This window comes from Salvia splendens, chromosome 9, assembly GCF_004379255.2.
Source record: "Salvia splendens isolate huo1 chromosome 9, SspV2, whole genome shotgun sequence".
In the NCBI taxonomy this organism is placed as follows: Eukaryota; Viridiplantae; Streptophyta; class Magnoliopsida; order Lamiales; family Lamiaceae; genus Salvia; species Salvia splendens.
The window spans coordinates 9,386,138-9,409,703 of NC_056040.1; the positions used below are offsets into that span (position 1 = coordinate 9,386,138).

Sequence of the window (23,566 nt, forward strand, 5' to 3'; positions counted from 1 at the left end):
GCGTGGGGGTCATAGTTGACCTATCGGCCATATTGAGTTGGGCCAAAAGGGTCCACAACGAGTTGTTCGGGGGTGGAGGTGGAACATAGGGTGCGGGTTCGGGAGCGGGGGCAGATGGAGTTGCGGCGCGACGGCGTTCGGCCGCCGCCTTCTTCCTTCCTTGCGGTCGGCGTCGGGAACCGCTTGGTCCGGCGTCGGGGCTACCCAAGTTAGCTTCGGCGAGTTGGCTAGCCACTTCTTCGCCAGCGTCGGATAGGGATGCCGACCGTGAGCGTTTGGAGGAGCCGCTAGAGGAGGATGTTACGCCTCCCAGATACTTCGGGTGCGTCCTCGTTTCCTGCCAAACATTAAGGTACTTGAACGACTTACCGTTCATGGATTGGTAGGTGCTCAGCGCGGCAGTGATGATGTCGACCTCGCTCCGCCCGCTCCCGGCATTCCGCGACTCCTGGAGGAAATAGCCGTTGAACTTGCCAATTTCATCGTTGGCTCGGCCGATGCAGTTGCGCACCATACTCTCGTTGCGCTCGATCGTTCCCGGCGGCCGGTTTGCATTGTACTGCCGAGAGACGTGCCACCAAAAGTGATCGCCGGATTGGTTCGTGCCAACCACCGCATCTTCGGAGATTTCCAAGTACGACTTGAACAATCTATCCATCTCCGCCGGTGAGTACGGTGTGCGGACACCGGCGCGAGATGGAGGAGTCTGCGTTTGGGAAGGGAAGGGAGGCCTAGGCTCCGGAGTCCACCCGTATCGCCCATCGGAGCCACCTTGGTCGTCGACCGGGTATGGCCGGTAGCCACCCGGAACGCCCGAATCTTGGGTTTGAGGAGGGGCCGAATATTCCGTATCCGGACTAGGAAACGGTTGCGAACCGAACCATTCGGAGTTCCAACCGTGGGAGCCGCTTGGGTTGTCGTCGTGACCGGACATAGTGGTGTTGTAGGGTGTGAGAGGAAGATGAAAATGGATATGAGAGATTGAAGATGAGAATGGAGATGAGAGAATGATGATGAGAATTGTGTAGTGAAAGTGTGAATTCTTGGGAGTGAAATTGGGGATATTTATAGATGAAAGTGTGTATTTTTGGGGTAAAAAAAATGAAAAAAAAATTAAAAAGTTGTAAAAAATGGTTATAAACGGATATATTTTTTTGGGGAAGTGAATTTTTTTTTATCGGTTTTTTAATTAAAAAACCGATTTTAAAAAAAAAATAAAAAAATTTTAAACTCAACGGCTATGCCGTTGACGAATGGGAGGGCGACACGTGTGCGTCCACTGGCACGGACGTGCTCGATACATCGAGCAGCGCCGTGCCAGCGGCGCGGCTGCAGCGGTGGCGGTCCTTCGCCTTGCCAACGGCGGTGGCGACTTTCGCCACCGCTGCGGATGCTAATGTCAAATGTGTATAAGGAGTGTGTGTATTGTGTGAAATACAACAATCATTTGATGCTATTTTTGTGATTTAAATGTTTTTCTTCTGGTAAATTAAACATGCATGTTGAATATTATAATTAGGAAAAAATAAAGTCTGAAAGTTATTATTTTAGTTATCCAACAAAGATGTACTATTAGGCTTTCTTAGTAATGTTTTGTTGCGCGTAGAAGTTGGTAACTCTCAATTGATGCAATCATTTTTCATATTACACTCACTTCATCTCTAAAGAATATATACTTTGAGTCCGACAAGGGTTTTAGTGTAAAATTGATAAAATAAGAGAGATGTAGAAAGAAAAAGTAATTAAAAACATTGTTAGTGGAGAATGGTCTCACCCCATCAGAGAGAAAAACGTTTTTAAAATTGAAAAGTGCATACTCTAGTGAGATGGACTAAAAAAAGTGCATATTCTTATGGGAGGGAGGGAATAGTAAAACAAATTAATAATTGACTATGGAGATCTCTTATTTTTATTTTTTTCGTTTGACGAAGTGTCGTGTGGAATGACTTGAGTTGTTGCGAGAAATAAGAAATTGTTCTTGAAGTTGATAGTAGAATATGTTTAGGATTTTGTTGGTGGATGAATAAGAACATTTATTTGGAATTTTACTGGAAAAAGTTAGCGTAAACATGTTTTCCTTAAATACTCTACTTAATTGAGCAGGTGTGACGGCGTAAGTTGGTGTAGGTGCACCAAATAATTGATTAATGGATCCTAACCGTCGACTAGTGGGTAATATCTGATACACCAGTACCACACCAAACACAATACATACCTTCTTAAATCACAGAGTCAACCAATGAAATATACGATTTAGCATGTCATTATCTCAAGATTTATAATTTGAGATACGCTAATTGATATAAAGACCATGAGATGATGTAGGTGGAATAGTCATCACCGCATCAAAGTAGTTTGCAGCGTGTCATCATCCACATGTAACAGCAGATCGCAACAACTTTCGTTTTTTTTACTTCTTTTCATCTCTCTTGCTATTTATCGAATTCTCGTGTACTGTATATCTTTTTATTATACATATTAGTATATTAATGAAGTGTGGAGTATATATATTTGAACTTTTAAATTAAAATTGGGAGTGAATAGTTATAGTACTAGTGCTATACTATACTAATTTTTGGGACAACTGTACATCTCTTTATTCCCATGTGGATATACCCTTGTTGGCGTGATGTATAAATTGTGGAACTTTTTACACTCTTGAGTCTTGAGAATTACATGAACAACATTCCTTTTTTTTGGTAAAAGTTGTGGTAAAAGAGGAGCAAAACGAAAGGTGTGAAAAAAGGCCTCTTTCCGGAATAATGCCTCCCCAATTCATCGAAAGTGAAATTTGTCACACATAATTCATCTTATAAAGTTTTCATATTATTACATACACGTAATACAATTTCACCAAATATACACATCCAAATAATGCCTTACATCACATACCCACATCACATACCACCTAAAAAAATACTTAAAATAATAGTTCCTACATATTCTCTTCGACTCGACAAAAAGGTGGTGTTACATGCATTGGGTGTGTTTTCTCTAAACGAAGAAAAAAGGCTTATATTGAATTTTTGAGGGACATAGGCCATAATGATTGTTATGACTTTCCCTTTCAAAATGCTTAAGGAGCCTACTTTCCAAAGCTTATTTTGCAGCCAACTCATTAATTCATTGCAATAAAGAGGAAAAAAAGATAAAGGTTGCAAACCTTTTCCACACTTTCCGTGATCCATTTATAGATTGCTTATACCTGGAATTGTGACTATAGCTCTTTTGATAGGAATCATAAATTATTCTTTTCCTTTCTAAAAAATTATTGACATGTGTAAGAGCAATTGTGCTGATGAGCTGAAGTCCGCAAGTGGAAATAAATTTAGAACATTGAAAGAAGCAATTTATGATGCTTAAGTTCTTAATTCTGGATTCTTTCGAAGTAAGATTTGTTTTTATGCACAACAAAGTAAGCAAATGATTAAATAATAATTTCGGTTTTAGAGGATTACACGACAAAATAAGCAATCTGACGTACAAAGTAAACAAATTCTCAAACAAATTAAGCAAATGCTTGCACAGAATAAGCATATTTTAGCACAAATTAAGCAAACTTTCGAACAGGAAGCAAACTTTTACGTCAAAAGAAGTTGATGTTTCACGACATAAGAAGCAAACTTTATATTATTATGCATCTTACCGTGTTTAATATTGCATTGTTTTAAATGTTAATAAAGTGCACGATGTGTGAAGTAAGTATTGAAGTCTGGTTTTGCATTGTATACATTTAACAATTGCATTTTACAGTTTTCAGCTAGCTTGATGCTGCTCGACGCGATATGCAGATTTAATACAATCCAGTAGGCTAGGTTGCCCGGTAGGTCGGTTAAAGAGAAATGAAGCAGTGGTCCGAATCCCATCTCCCGGACTGCATTCCTCTGCTACGAATTAACTCTAGCAATCAAACGACTAAAATGTTTAGGAGAATTCCTGAAATGGAGTGACTTTATTTCCTTCTCAATATGCCAAACCTGTTCAGCATCGCCAGCAGCTGGATTCTTTCCTTTCCATCGCTTGTGAACTAAAGGTGTACAAAAAAACTCGATTTATACCAGTATAGTAAGCAATTTTTTGAAGTAAGCAAAGTATCTCAATAAGTAAGCAGCATTTCGAATAGCTTAAGCAAAACCTTTTGTAGCCAAATTAAGCATAGGTAAACACAAAGTATGCAATCTTTTGTATAGAAAAAGCAACATTTCGAATTGCACAATAAAAAATTTTCAATAAACAAAATATCAAACAAAAATAAGCACATTTAAAAAGAAATTAAGCATGTTATCGAACAGAATAAGCAACATTTTCAACAAACTAAACACTGTACAAAGGGAGCAAAAAACCTAATTATCGTATCCAAAATAAGCATAGTTTAGCGCAAATAAGCAATATTTTGTAAAAAAAAATCAAGATTTCGCATATCATAAGCAAAATTTCACAACACACAAATATCACACAAAACTAAGCACATTTAACACGAAATTAAGCAAACAAAAAAAATTTAATCACATTTATGCATAGTTAAAGACAAAGTAAGCAATTTTTTTTACAGAAAAATCAACATTTCGAATTGCATAAGCAAAACTTTTCAATACACAAATATCATCCAACAAAAAACATATTTATCATGAAATTAAGCAAACAAAAAAAGAATTAAGCAACAAATCAGTCGTAATAAGCAAAACGAATACAACGCTAAGCAAAAACACCACACCAAATCGACATAACGAAGAACATCTAAATACACACAAAAAAGAAATTAAACAGATTAAGCAATTGAATCAGCAAACAGAGCTTCACGAAACAAGATCCTAGACAAGCAGTAAATTACCAATTCGCGAAGATTCTTCGACGTCAGGCTCTGTGGTGTTTGAAATTTCTCGTCTTTCAGACATTTATCGAATTTGTGGTCGATTGGGTTAGGGTTTTGAATTGGAATGTGTTCTTGGAGGTTTTTGGAGGTGAACACGGCGAAATGAGAAGTTGAATGAATTGAAACGTGAGTGGAAAGGTTGGAAAGGAGTTGAATAAGCAGAAGGATCGTGTAATTGAATGATCCCTCAAATATCGCGCATCAAATTAGGAGAGTGGGTTAAATACATGAACTGACTAATTTACCCTTTAATGCAACGAAAATGCTAAAAAATGCAATCTTAGTTGATGAAATCACAACCTCACATATGTATATCTAACGGTTTATATTAGTAGGATGTTAGAAGTATAAGTGTATAGAGAGTGTAGTACTCCCTATCAGTTTTGGATTTTGACTTATGCCATGTTGAAATATTCTCACTCATACTTTTGTAAGGATAAAATGCTTGTATTTTATATTCTAAGTTCAAGATTTACATAAAATAAATGACATTATTCCATAAAAACAAATCAATTACAAGTTTTTAAAAGATTTTGTAAATATCATGACAAACTTCTAGGATCACAAAAAGCTGTTATTATAATATCATACATGATATAAAAGACAACAAAATCTTTTTTAGGTTCTTATTTTCTTAAAATTACTCATTTTTACTATATGAATTAAGGTTATTAGTAGATAATCACGAACTTTGGCAAAATCTGATATTTCTACGGAACCTAAGTGATTAAAAATCATCAACTTTATATAATGTTTCAATTTTCCACCGCCAGTATTTCAGGCAATTGTTAAAATCGACAGGACACATTTAATTCTTTGGGGCATACTTAATCCTACATGGTATATTATGTGGTGTCAAAACAACTATGTTTAGAAATATGAAATTGCTGCTAACATTATAACAGTTTCTTTATGTGGGTATTTTCCTTATCATCTATCTTATTCACATGCAATTTAAATATAAAATTTTTAAAAAAATATAGAATTAGTAAATGTTAATAATTTATAATTGATATTTTTATACACTAGAATCACCAATATCATTATTATTATAATTATTGTGACTCTCTTTGTCCCGGCTAAGATGACACATTTTTTTGTCGGTATGAGATTTTAGAAATTGTTGATAATATGTTTAATTGGAGAGGGAAAAGGTAAATGTAAGTATTAAACGCAGAGAAAAAGACATATATATTTTTAATGAGAATGAGCAAAGTGGTTGGATATATTAATTAGAGGGAAAAAGTTTTCACAAATTTATAAATTAGTAAAAGAAAAGTTAATAAATTACTACTCCACTTCCACTTGTATAAAACCTGAGTTGAAGTATCCTGGCATAATAAATTATTCTAAATTATTTGTAAGTAGTAAAAGTTATTTTTAATTTAATAGTATATTTTATATTCTGAATATCTAAAGCTAAACCCTGCTTCCAAAATCTTAGAAGTTAGAACACACCACGCCTTCGCAGGCGCCGCCGAGATCGCTCTCCCACCCGGATTCCCCTCGCTGACACCCGCTGTCTCTGCCACCGATATAATCCCACGGCCCTCAGCCAAGGTAAGTTTACATTATTGGTGTATTACTATACCATGTAGTATTATTAATGAATTTTAGTTGCATCCAAAATTGGAGTTCTTGTTTTTTTTTTTCTGTTGGGAAAAATTATGAAATTAGACAATTGTTTAGGTAGTGTTAATGTTTAAAAAATATAATTGGAGTTCTTGATTTTCTTACTGTGAGCACATGTAATGCTATTTAGAGGTCCTAGATATAGAAGATATTGGATTGGTTATTATGTTCGAGATTCTGGAAGTTTTTATAGAATTGGATTTTAATTGTGTTGAACTCTAGAAGAACTAGTATTTAAATCCGTGCTATGCACGAGGCATATAATTTTTAAATAATGAATATAAATTTTAATGAAATATAGAAACTAAGAATTAAAAACAATATAAAGATTTACAAAAACATAAATGTGATTATAAATAAAACATTTATAATAAATGAAGAATTTATTCATCAACTATAAATGAAATATTTCATATTCGGCAATCAATTTTATACAATTTTAATTTATGATATAAGTGAAGTAAAATAAATGACAAATAAGAGATGTATGAGTAATGATAAAAAAGTATGAGTTAGTTAGAATAAGATACACAAATAAAGAACCTTTTATTTGAGTAGAGATTAAAGAGAAAAATTAGAAAACAACAACAAACCAACCAATAGTTCATAAGTTTTGAAAAACTTGTTTGTAAACAACATTAACAGTAGCATCGCTTCTATTATTATATTCATCTCCACAAACTAAAATCTTAAGACCTCCACAACTCGTAGCTCTAGATATAGCAACATACAATTGTCCATGACTGAAGACTGGTTTTCGTAAAAATAATCCAACATGAGACAGAGATTGACCTTGACTTTTGTTAATGGTCATTGCATACGACACAGCCAAAGGAAATTGTCGTCGTTGGAATTTGAATGGCAACCTTGGATCAGATGGTATTAAAGACAATAGGGGAATCAAAACTTTATGACCAACATTATGGTCACCCAATACTTGTCCCTCCAAAGCATAATCACCCAAGCGCGTAATTACCAGTCTGGTGTCATTACACAATCCATTCGAGTGATCTATATTCCTTAACAACATCACAGGAGTACCAACTTTCAACAACAATTCATGATTAGGTGTACCTGAACACTTTAACTTATTCAAAAATTCAACAGAATGTATCTCAGCTAAGCCATTTGAGGTCAAATCTGAGTTTGAGATACTATCAGAACTCAAATAAACTCGACCCTGAGATTGATCCAGCGACATCATGAATTGGTTAACCTCATCAACAACCTCTAAAGTAGGAGCAAGTATGGCACGATCATGCAAACAATTACTCAACTCTCCATGATTCATATATGACGGATATATCGTTGAAACAATTGTTCTAAAAGGATCCCCAGAATTAGACAAAACAATGTCAGAAGGAAGATCAATAGTCACTTCACCATCATTTGGAACACCAACAACTCCATCTCTAATAGAAGCAACCCAAGAAGAAAATTCCTTCAATCGTGAAACTTCATCAGAAGATGCAACACTCAAAAGTCGCATATTTTGGTCAACCTCATAACTGTACAATTCCTCCAAAGATATGAAGAGTTAATAGCGGCATTCACAACATCTTGCCTACTACCCTTAGGAACAACTGGTAAGATTTGTCTGAAGTCACCACCAAAAACTACTGTTTTTCCGCCAAAGGGTTTGTCTGTACTGAGCTCATTACATACACGCATAATATCTCTGAAAGTCCTATCCACGGCTTCTACGCAATGTTTATGAATCATCGGAGCTCCATCCCATATGATAATCTTAGCTCTTACAATCAGTTCAGCAAGTACACTCTCTGGTTTTATATTGCACATAGAATCTTCATTAACAAATAACAATGCTGGGAATCTTAATCGAGAATGAGCTGTTCTACCTCCATGCAAAAGTAAAGAAGCTATGCCACTGGATACCACGTTTAAAACAATATCACCCTTAGAACGGATCCCGGCTGACAAAGACTTCCATATGAAAGTTTTACCAGTACCTCTATAACCATAGACAAAAAACATTCCTCCATCACTTGAATAGACAGATGACATAATATTATCATGAATATAATATATAATTCATTACTGCAACTAAACAATAATATGTAAATCAAACAAAATACTAAATTAATAAATTAATTGTATACCTGCATGATTTCTTAATTTTCGTTTGTTATACTGAACATCTTCTGATAAATATTTCCAACAACTTCGCCAAACAAAATCCGGCCTTGAAATAGATTCTGATGTGAGTAAACTCACAAATAACAATCTTATAGAATGCGCAGAAGACCAAAAGGATGCCTCTATAATGCCATCAACATATTCTTTATCATCATCCAACAATTCTAAAGCATAGCAGGCATCTCGAAACGTATCATACTGAACGTCATTCACACATCTAATGTCTTCGTATGATGTAGCTCCTTTAACAATATTCAGCAAACATCTCAAGTAATAGATATCACCAGAACCTGGAGCAACATAAAACAACCTTCCAATGGAAAATCGTTGTTTTCTAGGTTGCCAATGATGGGTTCTCCACACAAATTTGGTTGGAAATTCGCCATAAGTGAGATTCCGACCTTTAGAATAAATCTTATTTGCCTCCATCCAACCCAAAATCTTGCTTTGATGAATAGTATGACGATTCAGAACGTTATCCAACGGATCAGATTCGTTAAAAATAACATGTTGTTCATTCGGAATGTGAAAACTCAGTCTTTCAACAGAATGATCCTTATATTGAATTTCAAAACGAAAATTCTCCAAGCAGCTTCACATGACGATTTATACCTACAATCATAGTACAAACTAACTTCATCCAAATTTTGCATAGCACCATCCGCACCAGATTGGAAAAAAGACGTCGTAACACGATCATGACCCTTATTTATGTACTTAAACAAATACTTGATGGATTGCGATTGATTGCACCACTCAACATTGATGTGACCACCGTATTTCATAAGCAATGCACGGTTGTGTGGAACAGTGTAACTATTATCCAAGGGCACACCATCCTTCATAACAACACGACCATTATCTCTACATCTGTAAACCGGAAAACCTACAATTGGAATAAAAATGCTCACTTCATCTAAAATTAAATTTTACCATAAAACAATTTCATTAAAATGTACTCCCTCCGTCCCAGAGTATTAGACTCACTTCTTTTGGGCACAGGAATTTAGGAGGTGGTGTTTAGTGGTGTAAATGAAGTTGGTAATAAAGTAGATTAGGTGATATGTTGTATTTTTATTTTTAAATTTAAAATAAATGGAATAATTAATTTTTTGTATGCATGCATTTAGCTTACTGATATTTCAAAGCATATTTCTAATTAACTTTACTCATATTAAAAGTATCCATATTTAATGAATGCTAAATACGACGTCAAGTTCAAATTGAGCATATTTCAAACAATATGTATTGCAAACATTAAAATAATCAATGACTAGGAAAAGATCAAAACAAAATTGAAATTTTGATTCACTTTAATTCACATTTAGCGCCTGATGACATTTTCAAGTTAAAAAAAGTGGCGCCACTTCTGCCACATATGCTACCTGTTCAATTTTTTCAAATTTTCAGTGAAATCACTACAAGTGGCGCCATAGACTAACATAAATACTCCAGTGTGCCATAAATATTCTTACACCTACTTTACATTCACACAACACAAAAGATCCAGAATGCAGCGATCTGCCACAAGTATATGTACAAAGCTTCAGCAACAAATTGTGCAGTTCATCAATGAGAGATGCATAAACGGCAAGCCACCGCGAGGCACGATGAAAGAAGCTAGGGAGAAGTTTAACGTATCAGCTTCTACCTGCACAAGATATTGGTCATCAGCTAAAAAACAAAGAGCAAGAGGAGAAAACAATGCAGGTAATCAATCATAGGAAGAACAAACCATGTAGCAGACGTATTCATGTTGATCTTATTTTACTTCAAAGTTTGCACTTCACTAAAAGAGGAAGTATCAGAACATTGGCTGTTGGATTAGGATGCTCTAAGAGTACAGTAGGAAGATGGGTGCAAGCAGGGCTGATTAGAGCTCATACATCAGCCATTAAGCCTGATCTAACAGCCCCCAACAAATTGTTGAGGATGAGATTCACACTAGAGGCTTTAGAATTGGATAGGATTTTAAGGAAACTCAAGTTCAAAGATATGCACAACACAATCCACATTGATGAAAAATGGTTCTATATCACGAAAGGTACACGTAGGTTCTATATGGCACCGGAAGAGGAAGAACCACACAGATCATGCAAAAATAAGCAGTTCATTTCTAAAATCATGTTTATGTGCGCTGTTGCAAGACCATTATTTGGAGGAAACGGAGAGGTTCTGTTTGATGGTAAGATAGGTATTTTTCCATTCATAGAAAGGGTTCCAGCAAAGAGGAATAGCAAAAACAGAAGGGCAGGAACAATAGAAACCAAACCAATCGAAAGCATCACAAAGCAAGTGACAAAGGACTGTGTAATAAATAAGGTATGACCTTCTAAACGGAGTAGTAACTTTGATGTTGCTGTGTAGTTACATGTTACAGTGATAACGAGTGTTTTTAATGCTTCTAAACTAACTTTATTGCATGCATTGAATGAAGAATTTACAATTCATTTTTTGTATGCATGCATTTAATGTATGCATTCTAGTTACACATTCAACTTATGATGAAAATTTAGTGGATGCAATGCAATTAATGCAAGAATTGAATGCAAAAACAGATTATTCCAGCCATCATGGCAAAATGGCCGGAGGGAGCAAGTAAGCAAATCAATATCCAGCAAGATAATGCAAAGCCACATATTAAGAATGAAGATGTGGATTTTATTGATGCTGCAAATCAGAACGGGTTCAACATGAAGCTGGTGCAACAACCCCCTAACTCCCCAGATACTAATGTGAATGACTTAGGGTGGTTTCGAGCAATACAATCACTTCAGCAACAAACTGCATGCAACACATTGGATGATTTATTGAATGCTGTGGAAAAATCATTTCATGAACTATCTCCTATAAGCCTAGACAATGTTTTCATGTCTCTTCAAGGATGCATGATTGAGATCATGAAGTGTAAGGGGCAGAATAGGTACAAGATTCCCCATATGGGGAAAAATGCTCTAAGAAGATCTGACCAACTGCCTCAGAACTTAGAAGTTCCTACACAGCTAGTTGCAGATTGCATTGCTTATTTAGAAGAACATGGGCATGGGCATAATGAAGGAATAGGAAGGATTGTGCAAGATTTGGGATTGGAACATACTCAGCAATGAGCAGCAACTGCAGTAGCAACTATGCATCTTTTGGGAAGGTAAGGAACTTTGTAAAAAATATTTTGGACATTAATATTTTGGAGATGTGAATCTTATTATGGAGAGATGTTGTAGCAACATGTGAACTTTGTAAACATGTTGTAGGAGCATGTCAATATTTTGTTATTGTAGGTGTAACAAATCTTTTGTGCACAAAGCTTTTGATGAAAAATGATGGTTGTAATACATCCATAAAAAATTCACACACCAACAATTTACACAACCATCACAATTCACACCAACAATAAAAAGCATCTTAGTCAGACATTTCAAGGCATATAAACAATACACATAGATATAACAAACACAAACAATTCAACAAATTCAGCAAATTTAACAAAAAATTTCAACAAAATCAGCAAACAAATTCAGCAAATTTAACCAAAAATTTCAGCAAATTTAACAAAAAAATCCAGCAAATTCAGATAGTGAGAAACCAAAACAGAGGAAAGATCTCATCAATTTTAACCTTATTTGAAGCCATAAAAATGCACGGGTGCATATATATCACGTTCGCAAGGATCTTCGCCGGCGGCAGCAGCATCATGGTCAGATATTTGTTGGAACACAGCTTTCAGATCTTTTAATTTCAGCTGACCGCTCTTGAACTTCTTTACGGCAGGGGTGGTGGCGTCGGCAACCGGAGCTTTCTCGGCGGACTCAACAGACGGCACAACGGGGGGGGGCGGGAGGTTGAAAAACTTTGAGCTTTCCTCTTTCCTTGCACCACGACGAGTGATTTTCCTCCGCCACCGCCACTGCCAGCAGACCACCACGGCGAGCGAGTAAGGGGGCGTCGGGGGTTAACCCACCCATCATCGCTTGGATTAGGCTCACATATTTCGTCGTTGGAAGCCATGGATGCGTGAGTTTGAGAGAAAATTTAGATCTAGGGTCTTTTTTTGGAAGAGGCGTGGAGAGAGAATGAGGGTTTGAGTCTGGAAGAGAGAGAAGACATAAAATGAAATGATGTTGGTGGGTTGGGTACCGATTTCCATTCAATTAACATTGGATTAATTAACATTATTTTAATCCTAATTGTAATAAGGGAGTTACTTAAATTCTTTAATTTTTACCATAAATAGAAAGTGGTCAAGTATGTTGGGACACCCCAAAATGGTATACGAGTCTAATACCCTGGGACGGAGGGAGTACATAACAATTAAAAAATTGATTTTATTTTTCTCAACTTATTGTTATTAAATATAAATACATTAAATAAAAATAGGCCCAAAAAATGGTAAAAAACAGCCCAAATAGGAATTGCAGGCCCAAAAGTTGCCCTATATTTAATCCAATATCATCTAGCTAAAAGATTATGAAAAATTAAAGTAACTAATCTTAACTTAGGTTTTTAAAGAATAATATAACAGAGTAGAGAAGCAAATTTTCGTTATTCAGAAGTCACCACCGACACCACACCCGAAACCCTAGCGGCGCAAACATACCGCCGATTATATCCTCCACCGCCACCGATGACTCCCTCACAACACTGAAGCACGCCTTCTCCGTTATCACCAAAATCGTACTCCAAATCGTCGACAACAAATCCAAAATTCTAGACAGCAACAAACATTCCGGTCAGCTATTTCAGCTCCACCGCGACAACCTCGACAAATTCGCCTTCTCCAAAGTGGCCGACTCTTTCTACTTAATCGTACCTTTAATTACCTACTCCGAAGTTCAAGATCAAATCACCAACGGTTCATCCGCGACGAAGTTGAAAAGGGGTTTCCGACGGTCGACTTTAAGCTCATAACAGAAAATGACAACAAAGGTTACAACTTCAATTCTGTAAATATTCGATTCATTAAGCTTATTTCATAGTGGTTTAGATGCTTTACAGTTACTAATTTAACTCAAATTTTTTTCAGAGTATTATCACCTTGTGGATTCGACTAAGGGAGTGCAGATGTAGATATTATTGTTGACACATTCTTTGAGGTAAGAATTGCTCCTTAATCTGTAGTTGTATACTTCTAGATATACATAGATCTTTATGTGTGCTATATCTGCAGACTTCTAATCAAACCTAAATATTGATATAACAAATTTGCTTATATCTGCATGCCTCTACCGACATCTAAAAGTGGAAGTATTGGTTATAATTGAAAAAGAACAAATGGAATCAAAGTCATAAGCCAATAAGAAAGGTAGAACACTTTTTCAAGTTTAATCTGTATATCACAATCCATAATGTATATATGCATAGAATTTAAATATGGTGCTATATATTGAAATGACAATAGAGGTTCTAAAGAAGCTTACTAAATTGTGTTCTGTCATCACGAGCAAAAATGTGTGTGGAAAAGAGCATACAATTGCAGGATACAAAAAGCTAAGTAATATCCCTGTCTCAATCTCAAAGTGTAAAAGACATTCCACAGGGTATATATTTAGAGTTCAGAGACTTTAGTGCTATAAAAATTGTAAAAAACACACCATTCTAAAGAGTATTTCTTTCCGGGATTTAAAGATGATAAAGATTGAGATGCACAACTCTTAAGTTTAATAGACTTTGTTAATTGCTTCATTTGCTATCAGAATATAGCTGAACCAAGACCTTGACAGATAATATATAAGTTGGGAGAATAAATCTTGACGACATAGATAGAACTGGTGCCATTAAATAGATAACCTTTATGGACAGAGACTGAAATAAAAACTGCACTATAAATAAAAGGATTACAGGACACTGGACACGATTCATTTAACTAAGTTGAGTAGACCAAAATAGCTCATATATTATGTTGTATCAAAAAAACTATAATATTCATCAAGATAAACTGAGCAGTTTACTGCCTGCCAATGCCAAAAACTCAAAAAGTAGGAAACCAAGGCACAGAAACACCTAAAATGACTCCATGACTAATCAGCAAGATGACTTTTTGATTCTTGTTCTTCTGAGAGCCCACAACATCTCACAGCAATTAAATTCATCCTCCAGACATCTCTTAACTGACCCATCAATGTTGCATTCATGGCTAATCTCATTAGTTACACTGGAAAAATATTGTGTAACAAAAGCTCTCTGATAAACCTGAAATTATAATAACAAAATGACTATCAGCCCCTACAAAGTCATATGCCTTTTTTGCTTAATAATAGACTCCCATCCCAATCCCACACTAAAAGTACAACATTAATTGTATCATTAATAATATTGACAATAAATCTAAACCTGCATAAGATCAAATTTTATAATATGTAACTGATCAAAGATTAAACTGATAATAAAATAATTATAACATAAAATTTTTAAAGTTTAATTCTGTCATACTTTCTATAGGCATGAGAATAAGTCATGCGGCATGAAACAGAGAAGAGGAAATGAATTAGGTTATGAATCATGTTAGTTTAATGAAAGATAAGCATGGAAAGAAACTGAAATAAGGCTGGAAATAACAGAACTACCTAAAAACCAAATAGATCAATATGAGTTGGAATATGTTGAATGTTGTTGAGTATTATTTTTAATACGTACAGTATATACAAGTGATGTGTTTAAAGTTTTTTTTTTCCACAGAAACGAACAACTTTCTAACTAAAGGATTTCCCTTCACCATTTCTCAGGCGCCAGTGCTGCACCGTCACCGAATACCCGTGCCCTGCTACACTTTTACATGGCGAAAAATAATAAAAAGCCCAGAAAAGGCAAAGAACTCGAAGGGCACAGCGCCGCTAACCCTTTACCTGAAGTAAAGAGATTCAAAGCAATACAACAGGCAGCCCAATTTCCTAGCACCTGTCTGGTTAGGGGCTTTGGGAACATTCAATGGGGGGGCGAAAGCCTCCGATATGAGCACCGGACGCGGCTGTTCCGGCTCCTCAGCCACCTACTCATGCACCACAATTGGGCCGAGGCGAGTGGCGCCTTGAGTGTCTTGATCCAAGGGACCATCAAGGACCATTCTCTCTCTGGAAACCGTGCCAAGTATACGGTATATACACTTGAATTTCTTCTCATAATATAGACTTGTTAATTATTTTGAGATTCCTTTCGTTTCCCCGTTGCGTCGGAAATATTTTTGTATGCAATTTATAACGATCAAGAGGTTTCAGTTGTGGGTACTGGTAGTGGTTGTAATGGATTTCTCTATATTAACAAAGAACAATAGCATTCATGTCCTACAAATTTTTTAATCCTTCACTTAATCAATTATGCAATTTAGGTAACTTGCTATATGTTTGTTCAATTTTTATTGCGTAATGATACTTTTGTGAGATGTATTTCTACCCCATCGACAAACAGATTAATTACTGACATCCTAATTTTCTGCAGGCTGCATTGGAGCTTCTTAGTGTTATAGAAGGTGAAAATCTCAGATCCAGAAGAATCCAGGATATCTACGAAGTATGGATGAAAAAGATTGGGCTGTTGAGGTACTGGCATACAAAGCATAGATTTTCTGTGCAACTAGAGGTTATTCTTACTTGTCTTCAACGTGGGAATATGAGGGATGCATATCAAGCTGCTCTCGGTCTCAAGAAGGAGTGTGATTTTGATGGCGACGCAGTTGCAAATTTGGTTGTTGGGTTGACATTTTGTCAGGTGTGGTATTCTGGTTTGCCAGAAGAGTTACAATTGACAGCTCTTGATTCATCTGGCTTCGGTTTACAATCAGAAATTCTTATCGATAAAATTCACATGCCGATTGAATATTCTGAGGTAGACAGCCCTCATGAAGCAGGAGACAACTCGAACATACATTGTGGTTCAATCTCATCTGTAGCCAATGATAAAGAAGTAGGTGAATGCGACAGTAATAAAAATCCTATGGACACCGAGACCAAAGAGAAAAAGGAAACTTCTTGTTCCAGCTATGAGCTGCAAAACTCTCGTGAGGAATCAGCCGAACCCAATGGAATCAGCGGTTCTTCATTCTCCGATTGCAGCGGTGACCTTCCTCAAGCCTCTATTTTCCTAACCCAAGGTAGGTTTCAGAGCTTCCTTTTCTTGTGCATTTGTCAGTCAAATTAAAAAAAGATGCATCATTTTGAACCACCATAAATCTACGAAGTAGTGGTCTGCTAGTTTTATGCCAGTCTATCACTATCATTATGGATAAGGAAGTTAAGAAAGAACTGGAGTACCACATTTATTTACTTAGACCATTATTTCTTCTTAAGCTAAATCATGGCATAATATATTAGTATCAACTTAGAATATGTCATGATTTCTTTTGGATTTGTGTGGAGGAGTTGTGCGTCTGTCTCATTCTGTCCATTTCAATGTAAAGAGTTGCCCACTAATCTTCATAGCATACAGGGAGTACTACTTTACAGAATCTATTTTTTATTCAATCTATAATCCCAAACTTATATCTCATTCTGTCTATTTCAATGTAAAGAGTTGCCCACTAATTTGCATAGCATACAGGGAGTACTACTTTACAGAATCTATTTTTTATTCAATCTATAATCCCAAACTTATACTGAAAACAAAGTTCTGCTTTCATTCAGTGATTTAACGTCTGAGTGAATATTTAGTTTGTACTTGTTGATGAGTCATAGAATCTTGTTATATTGCACGACTGAAGAATGTTTTCTGTCTTCTAGACGAAGTTAAAACCATAAATCATGATATATTTAAATTTAGGCTATATACTGTAAATAATTATTTTCTTGTACCAGTTGTAGAACTTGTAGTAGTACTTTTTTGCTGTCTCCGTCTTATATTGCAAAGAAAGACTATGAGCGTTTCTATTCTCATCTATAGGCTTACCTCCATGGTTATTGCCCTTGAAGTTACCTATTTCTCATGAAAATTTGGAGGATGCAGTACGTATGCACAGAAATTTGCTCAACGAAGACTATAAGAATGCAGTAAAACACTTACGTGTTGCTCTTCACACAACACCACCAGCAATAGAGGCCCTCCACCCTTTTATACAGGTACTAACTATTGGGCTTTCAATCATGAATATGGATACTTTCCTTCTTGGCAAGAATCCTTATATTCAACTTTATAAATAATTATTTACATCATTATGATTTTATATTTGACTATTATGTATTTCTTCCAATTATTGCCATGTTTTTCTAAAAATTAACCTTGTCCCATGTTAAGTAGCCATAATTTTCTAATATATATCTTCTAGATGCTCATTCTTGGAGATCAAGTCCATGAGGCCCTTGATGAACTCGGAACGTTATTTCAAAACTCGGAGACAGTACTCCAACTAAGGTAAGTTCTCTTTTCCATTATCTCTGTTGCCAGACGTTGCCAAAAATTCTATGTACTACGAGTTGAAGAGACCTTTTTGAACATGTGAGTGATAAGAGTGATTAGATAATCTTTATACTTGTATTGTGCACACTTGAATGTAATGCTCTTACGGTATTGTTCTGAAATAAGAGCATTTCACTTAACCGTAAAATATTACTCCATCTTCTACAATCCTTATTCACATTCTTTTATCCAGTTTATTTTGAAGGTCAATATCTATATCTGATTGCCTCACAAAGGCTAAGCATGTCGCCTCTGAAATTTTCTCCTATAAATCTCTTATTGATGTGTATCCATGTGTATGTTTCTATACAGGTTGCAAGCAAGTCTACTTGAGCATTTTGATAGTGGAAATTACGTGAAGCTATGTACATACTTTGAGGACATATTGAAGAAGGATCCCACATGCAATGACTCCTTGTCAAGACTTGTGCTCATGCATCAGCGTGGTACTATTATCATTCTTAAAATGCATATCCAATGCTTATTTATAAAATTCTATGACTGAAGATGCTATAATAGTTGTTTCTCTTCCATTTATCTGGGTGTTTTTTTGGGGTGAGATTTGTATGAGATCCTCGTGCTCAGAATGTGATGTAAATTGTATGAAGCATATGTGACTATGTGTGTTGGTTCTTTATTTGTTTTTTCCTAAAAGAAAATTTATGTCATGTACATACAGGAGACTATGACACACAGAGTTTGGTGGAAATGTTAGCCTTACACTTAGATGCTTCATACGGGACATGTGACACGTGGCAAGAATTAGCATCTTGCTTATTGAAACTCTCTCAATGTGAAGGAGACAGAGAGTCTGTCTGCAATAGTGGCAATGATTCTGACAATCGGGGATGTTTGGATGATTCCAATAGGGTACCGGAATTATTCACCTGTGGTGAATCTGGAAAAAGTTGGAGATTACGCTGCAGATGGTGGCTGAATCGCCACTTCCATGACAGGATCTTGATGTCTGAGATCGCCTCAGGTAATAATCCCTTTCGATTTGTTTGTTTCATTGATAAGGCTTATGAATAGATTCTTAGCTTTACCTAGTTTCTGTGATGCTATTTCATTTTTCTTGTTATCAAATCATCTGTGTTACCATTTCTGATCTTATTGTTCATTTAAATGTTGTTGACAGGAGATTTGAAGCTTCTGAGCTTCAAAGCAGCTGCAGCTTCACATATTTACGGACGACAATTCAAATACGTTGTGAAGACTACTAAAACAGTGGAGAAACAAGACGATGTGGAACTTTATTCTTTCTTACAAACTCACCTTCTAAATTCTGTTGGTTTTTGTACTGTTAAAGGACGGAGTTGATATATATACTACACAAAATAATTATACAGTTTGTCAATACGTGATTGTGTGAATAAGATACATGGAAAACAAGGCGGTGACCTAAAAAAGATGGACGGTGATGATCGGTGGGAGTCGACGGTTGTAAGGCAGAGCGATTGTAGTAGAAGTGGACAAAGGAGAGTTAGATAGAGCGTCAATTAGGACAACTTATGTGTAATCTCTGTAAATAAATCTTGTGTTCATATTGGAAAAATGATACAAATAAATATTTAATGGTAAGATATAATAATGTATAGAAAAAATAATTTTAACATCAAAAACAATCTCTTCGTTGATCCAAGGTTGAAATTGCTCAGCCTAAAACAAGCCGCTCATAGGAGAAAATTGTCAATTGCACACTCAAGATCAACAAAGACACACCATCTAAGTATAAGAAGGAGCTTGGGACAATTAAAAAATCTAGAAGTTTTTTTATAAAAATATATGGCCAGTTGTCAGAAAAAAATTACGAGCTAGGTAATTGGGGAGTGTTAATTATAAAAAACTCTAGAACAATTTGGTGGATTTATCCACCAACTATAAGAGCATCTCCAATAGCGGCGAGTGCACCAGCTCGCCGATTTTTGGCGCTCGCCGAACTATTGCAATCGGCGAGCGCTCGCCGATGCGCTCGCCGCTATTGCAGGCTCCCGATCGGCGAGCGGATTTTTTTAAAAATTTTTGAAAGACTATATATACTTGATTTGCACGTCATTTTCATTCGCACCACTTGTTTTAACGAGTACTCTCTCTATCTTAATTTTTGTACAAGATCAACAACGCGAAATGACTCACAACAACGAGCCTACTCCGGGGGCGAGCGGGTCTCAAACTCCCACGGTACCAGTGGGTGGTGGATGGGGTCTGATGCCCGGGTACTACTACCCTTGGCAGCAGATGATGCCTGGGATGGCATCTGGGGGTGGTACGCCGGGATGGCAGGAGATGCCGGGGGGTCCGGCGATGCAGGGCGGGAGGGGGTACCGGGGATGCAACCCGGGATACCAATGATGCCGGGGTGGGCACCCGGGATGCAGATGACGCATGGGTACCCGGGGATGCAGTTGACGCCGGAGGGGACAACGTCTATCGCCCCAGTTTTGATTTTGGTACTGCTTCTTTGCACACACCGACCCCAGCGGATACACAGTTCACTGGGTTTGAGACCTTCTCCTTAGAGGAGTTGGGACTAGATCTCGGGGATACGGACCCTCCCGCTCAAACGGGGGGAGTAGGGCGGGGTCGGGGCGCGCCCAAGAAAAAGAAGGGGAAGAGGGTGGTCGGCGAGTCGTCACAGCCGGCTGGTGACGACAGCCAGCCACGGAGAAAGTGGACGGACGCGGAGAACGTCGCGCTGTCCAAAGCGTGGGTGAGTGTTTGCGATGACCCCCTCGCCTCGAACAATCAGAGGATCCTCAACTTGTGGGCTAAAATAGCAGCAGCCTACAAGGCATTTTCGGGCTTGTACGCCAACACAGCGGGGAGGAGTGCCAGAAGGGGTGGGACCGAATCCGGTCTGGGGTCTCCCGATTTTCGGGCTTGTACGCCAACGCCCTCCGAATGAGGCCCAGTGGCCAAACTGACGAGGACTGCAGGAAGATGGCGGAGAAAGAGTTCCCCGTAGAGAAAGAGTTCCACAAAGAACTATATTGTGACAATTCACCTAGTTGGAATTGTAAATCACTCTTTAAATAATAACATTCACACGAAAAATTAAATTTGATTGTCAAATATCCTCAACTATACTTATTCATGATTTTGGTTAATAGGTAAAATTCAATTTCATAGCTTTTACTACTTCATTTTACCAACCATAGAGTTGGGAATTGTATTAAAATTCAATTACTCCTAATTCAAATCCATGCAATATTAATTTCAATACAATTCCACATTTCGTGTACTAATTAATAGAAATTGATCAAATTTTGTAGATTAATTAATCTATTATCCTTATTTCTTTGAGATGTAAAGCCATTTTGTAATGACTCAAAATCTCAATTTATTAGTAGTTGGAAACGTTTATCTCTTAATTTGCACTATGTAGTTAACTTTGAGAAAATCATTATTAATTGCTTTAGATCTGAATTGGGCCGAATGTCAAGAAATGAACCACAGAATATGCCTAATGATATTTATTGGCCTCGATTTTCAATTTTAAGAATATGTTTTCAAATTGGATTGTTTCTGTTTGCTACCCAGACTGATCGAAGAAGCCCAGTTCGAATATGTCTTGTTCGGAGACGATGTTCGCTGTTCGCCCATATGTTTTCTCGACTGCAATGTGAGATTTTCAGAAACAGAGAAATAAAGCATTGGAGAAGAACAAAGTAGTGGTCCTTAGCATTAATTATTTAACTTCAATAATATTGGGCCTCGTAATTTGTTTTTGAGAGGTTGTTGTATTAAAAGTGTTAAATTAGATTTAAATTTTAGTACTAGTATGTAATTAATAATTTTATACGGAGTATCAAAACAAGTTGAAATAAATAAGTAAAAACTAATTTTAGTATTATCTCATTTTCTAATTATTTACATTCCGTAATTTTAATTATAATTAAATTAAAATATATAAAAAAGTGTCCACTATTGTTGCGGACATTTTTTTTATGAGCGCGGACAAATAAGAAGTGGTTGTGGACACAAAAAGTGGCGGGGCTATTGGAAGTTTCCGTGGATGCTCTAACTATTTCACAATCCCATGGTCACAAAAGATCTAATGATACATTGCATATTCCTTAATTGTAGTAGAACACATTGTATACGTAAATTTATTCTATTCTGCAAACTCGGCACGACGCCGTTTAGAGTGAAATCCACCACCAAAGACGCTCTGTTACACTCAAACCTCGCTCTAAATACATTTTAATTCCCATTAATACCATTATTCTTGTCCCAGATTTTTTTTTCCAAGCCAAAGTTTTTTGAGCCAAAATAATCGCATTTACTTACCACAATAATTCTTTTATTTACTAAATCCACAATTTTCCGTCTCCCATTTCCCTTCTTTCTCCAAAAACTGAGGGACTTGGAGAACTTACCGTAACTAAAAAAACCCATATTTTATGCACCCGTGCTCTCTCTCCCAGTAATGAAGTGATGGGGTACGGACTAAACAAGCCCAACAGCAGTGACGGCCCATCAGCCCAAAGCCCAAGGAAGAGTATGAGTTCGGCATTACCAAAGAGTTCGGCCTCAGCCTACAGCTCGGTAAAAGCCAACCAATCAAGCTCTGCTCTCAAGTCGGCACCAAGCTCTCAGATGGCATTACCAAAGAGTTCGGCCTCAGCCTACAGCTCGGTAAAAGCCAACCAATCAAGCTCTGCTCTCAAGTCGGCACCAAGCTCTCAGATCGGCAACCAAAGCAGTTCGGTCTCAGTAAGAGTTCGGCCTCAGCCTACAGCTCGGCAAAAGCCAACCAATCAAGCTCTGCTATTAGGTCGGCATCAAGCTCTACTCTCAGATCGGCAACCAAAGCAGTTCGGTCTCAGTTTTCGACCGAACAAGGAGTTAGTGGACCCATGCAGGATTTCCACGACTTCCAACATACCCACTACCACGTGGCGTCAACTCAGGCCACGATCTTAGGCCATGACCTACACGACCTCCACGACCTAGAGTGATGATGTAAGCCACGATCTTAGTTCAATGTATAAATAGAACTTAGATCTGGTAGAAAAGGGTTAGAAGTTCTCTAGAGAAAAATACCATATAGCAAGTCTGTGTTGTAAGCTGTAATTCCAGATCAAGCAATACAAACCTGCCCCCATTTCTCCCCGTGGACGTAGATTTACCTCAGTAAATCGAACCACGTAAAATTCTCTGTGTCGTGATCTGTATTTTCCTGCATTTACTAACATCAACAATTCGCGGAATCATCACTGGCGCCGTCTGTGGGAAACAGAGAACCAAATTTGTGATAAAGCGAATTTTTGATCCATTTTTTCCACCCAAAAAATGCATACCAGATCGCAGAGTACCCGTATTCCTGCCCGTGAGAACCAGGAGGAAGCCAATCCATCCCATAGGTCTGGAAAACAGCCTAGGGATAAATCCACCACCAGTTCTCATGGCGAAGGAACAAGCCGCTCCAAAAATCGTCCCACTGAGTCTTCCCAGCAGCCTGATTTGAATGAGGCTGTCAAGCTGTTCTTGGCTGAGAAGCAGGATGAGTTCTTAGCCTTCCTG

At 37.1% G+C, this 23,566-nt stretch overlaps 1 protein-coding gene and 1 long non-coding RNA gene across 3 annotated transcripts; one reads left to right on the top strand and one right to left on the bottom strand.

Moving 5' to 3' along the window:
• Positions 1-9,948: 9,948 nt before the first annotated feature.
• LOC121747904 lies at positions 9,949-12,503 on the bottom strand. Its single transcript, XR_006039367.1, has 2 exons — positions 12,278-12,503; positions 9,949-10,313 (listed from the first exon to the last, which is right to left on the bottom strand). It is a non-coding gene; the product is annotated as an uncharacterized LOC121747904 (long non-coding RNA).
• Positions 12,504-13,179: 676 nt separating this feature from the next.
• LOC121748625 lies at positions 13,180-19,399 on the top strand. 2 transcript variants are annotated; one of them, XM_042143094.1, is made up of 9 exons: positions 13,180-13,585; positions 13,683-13,752; positions 15,335-15,749; positions 16,091-16,742; positions 17,528-17,703; positions 17,910-17,995; positions 18,353-18,486; positions 18,720-19,022; positions 19,179-19,399. In XM_042143094.1, the coding sequence occupies exons 3-9, from the start codon at positions 15,432-15,434 to the stop codon at positions 19,358-19,360; spliced, it is 1,851 nt and encodes a 616-aa protein (XP_041999028.1). In that variant the 5' UTR covers positions 13,180-13,585; positions 13,683-13,752; positions 15,335-15,431; the 3' UTR covers positions 19,361-19,399. The 2 variants fall into 2 exon arrangements, with proteins under 2 accessions (XP_041999028.1, XP_041999027.1); XM_042143093.1 differs by having other exon boundaries at positions 15,382-15,749.
• The last annotated feature ends 4,167 nt before the right edge of the window (positions 19,400-23,566 follow it).

What these genes read in the sequence shown, in the direction of transcription:
- LOC121748625 (XM_042143094.1), top strand. Translation starts at nt 15,432, where the DNA reads ATGGCGAAAAATAATAAAAAGCCCAGAAAAGGCAAAGAACTCGAAGGG. An exon ending in CTCTATTTTCCTAACCCAAG is followed by an intron (nt 16,743 to 17,527) that starts GTAGGTTTCAGA and finishes TCTCATCTATAG; the next exon opens with GCTTACCTCCATGGTTATTG. An exon ending in CCCTCCACCCTTTTATACAG is followed by an intron (nt 17,704 to 17,909) that starts GTACTAACTATT and finishes TATATCTTCTAG; the next exon opens with ATGCTCATTCTTGGAGATCA.